Source organism: Austrofundulus limnaeus, unplaced genomic scaffold, assembly GCF_001266775.1.
Source record: "Austrofundulus limnaeus strain Quisiro unplaced genomic scaffold, Austrofundulus_limnaeus-1.0 Scaffold1911, whole genome shotgun sequence".
Taxonomy (NCBI): Eukaryota; Metazoa; Chordata; class Actinopteri; order Cyprinodontiformes; family Rivulidae; genus Austrofundulus; species Austrofundulus limnaeus.
This window is the reverse complement of record NW_013954313.1, coordinates 8,452-10,558: the sequence shown is the minus strand read 5'-3', so window position 1 is coordinate 10,558 and position 2,107 is coordinate 8,452. Positions and strand designations below refer to the sequence as shown.

At 40.8% G+C, this 2,107-nt stretch overlaps 1 protein-coding gene across 1 annotated transcript in view; it reads left to right on the top strand.

Moving 5' to 3' along the window:
• Positions 1-2,107, top strand: part of LOC106536644 (voltage-dependent L-type calcium channel subunit beta-4) — a gene marked incomplete at its 5' end in the record, with an annotated part of 36,829 nt that overhangs the window by 26,292 nt on the left and 8,430 nt on the right. Inside the window, 3 exon segments of the mRNA XM_014033958.1 lie at positions 995-1,053; positions 1,131-1,240; positions 1,360-1,511. Coding sequence (XP_013889412.1) covers positions 995-1,053; positions 1,131-1,240; positions 1,360-1,511 — 321 coding nt within the window.

Genomic DNA, 2,107 nt, shown 5'->3' with positions numbered 1-2,107 from the left:
CCAAAGTCGGGATCCTGAAAAAGAAAGTCAGGATCCTGAGAAAGAAAGTCAGGATCCTGAGAAAGAAAGTCAGGATCCTGAGAAAAAGTCAGGATCCTGAGAACCAAAGTCAGGATCCTGAGAAAGAAAGTCAGGATCCTGAGAAAGAAAGTCAGGATCCTGAGAAAGAAAGTCAGGATCCTGAGAACCAAAGTCAGGATCCTGAGAACCAAAGTCAGGATCCTGAGAACCAAAGTCGTGTTACTGAGAACCAAAGTCGGGATCCTGAGAACCAAAGTCGGGATCCTGAGAATCAAAGTCAGGATCCTGAGAACCAAAGTCAGGATCCTGAGAACCAAAGTCGGGATCCTGAGAACCAAAGTCAGGATCCGTTTTTATTAATTTTTTCTCCCATGTCCCCTCGCAGGCTCCGTACAGTTCTGCTGTGCCGCCTGTCTTAAAGACTTATCCAATTAAAACTAAATGTCACCATAGCTGCACTTGCAGCACACCATGACCCAACATCTAAGAACATTAATGTTGCTTCTTTCTCTCTTTCCTATTTATTTGTCATCTGACTGGTTTTCAGCTGTAATTCTGGTTTCAAATCATGAGAGGCTCACACGTTCCTCAGCATGAGTTAGATTAGAAATTGGATTGTGTGCTTGAATTATTCACCTGAGCATGGGTTTATTTGGCATCTGTCCTAACCACGTTATTTAATATAGCCCACATTCATCAGACAGGAGGTGGGAAACACGTTGCACACTACAGYTCAGTCAAGTGTGTAATGCACAGATCTGGCTCAGCAGTAGCCTGAATGGGTTTCATCAGAATAAATAATAAGAAGTCAGYTTTTCTCATTTGCTGAAATGGGAAAGGGTGCCCATTACAAGCTTCCACAGACAGTTTTATCTCTGATCTTATCCCTTGGTTGTGTTTAATTACCTCATTTTATATTGCTCTTCCTTTTACGTCTTTGTTCCTCTGCCGTCCATGTGATTGACTGCTGCAGGTGACAGATATGATGCAGAAAGCACTGTTTGACTTCCTGAAGCACAGGTTTGATGGCAGGTGAGCAGTGACAGTAAAGAGCCATCCTCCTGCTGCCGGTGTGCTCTCTGTGATACGCATGTTTTGCTTTGCTGCAGGATATCCATCACAAGGGTGACAGCTGACATATCGTTGGCCAAGAGGTCAGTACTTAACAACCCCAGTAAGCGGGCCATCATTGAGAGATCCAACACCCGCTCCAGCCTTGGTAAAGCTACAGGAACTGTCTCACTCAATGATGTGCATGAAGTCTTGTAGGTGTTTGGWCAGTTTTGCATTTAGTTTGGGGTTTCCTGTTCACTGTTGTACTGCTTTATTCACTTATAGCCGAGGTCCAGAGTGAAATAGAAAGGATCTTTGAGCTGGCCAGGTCCCTCCAGCTGGTGGTTTTGGATGCGGACACCATTAACCACCCAGCTCAGCTCATCAAGACCTCGTTAGCACCGATCATTGTCCATGTTAAAGTGTCATCACCCAAGGTAAGATAGATTTGTCTATATTATTATTTTAACCAACCACAGCTGTAAAGAGAACATCCACAAACAAAATAATGAGCCACTTTTACACTTTTTAAATTATTTTATTCAAGTATCAAACTGAAAAAATGAAGAAAATAACCCACACTGATGTGATTTAAACTGCCTGTCCTTCAAATAGACAATGTCAAGAAAACATCTTTATATTTAAGAAACTTGGCACAAAACTGGCATATTTTCTTTTGAACTTGGCTCAGCCAAAATGAAACAGGAAGTGACATCAAAGGGGAACTCTTCAAGAAATAAAGCTATCTGGTTTTTGCTTATTGAAACAAAATTATTTGAACTTTGACTCTCCTTCATATCTTTGATAATAACTAAAAATAATCTAAAGAAACAGCAGATTTTTCTCTACAGTCGGAGTTCTGTTCACATGCAGACGGTCCCCTTTGACATCACTTCCTGTTACTTCACATGTGAATATCTCAACAACTGTTCATCTCAGCTGTGTCAATTTATTTTTGAAATATATTATCAGTTTTATGTTTTCAACAAAGAATTTGTATTTTATTACAAAAAAATTGATGTCACAAGCTGCG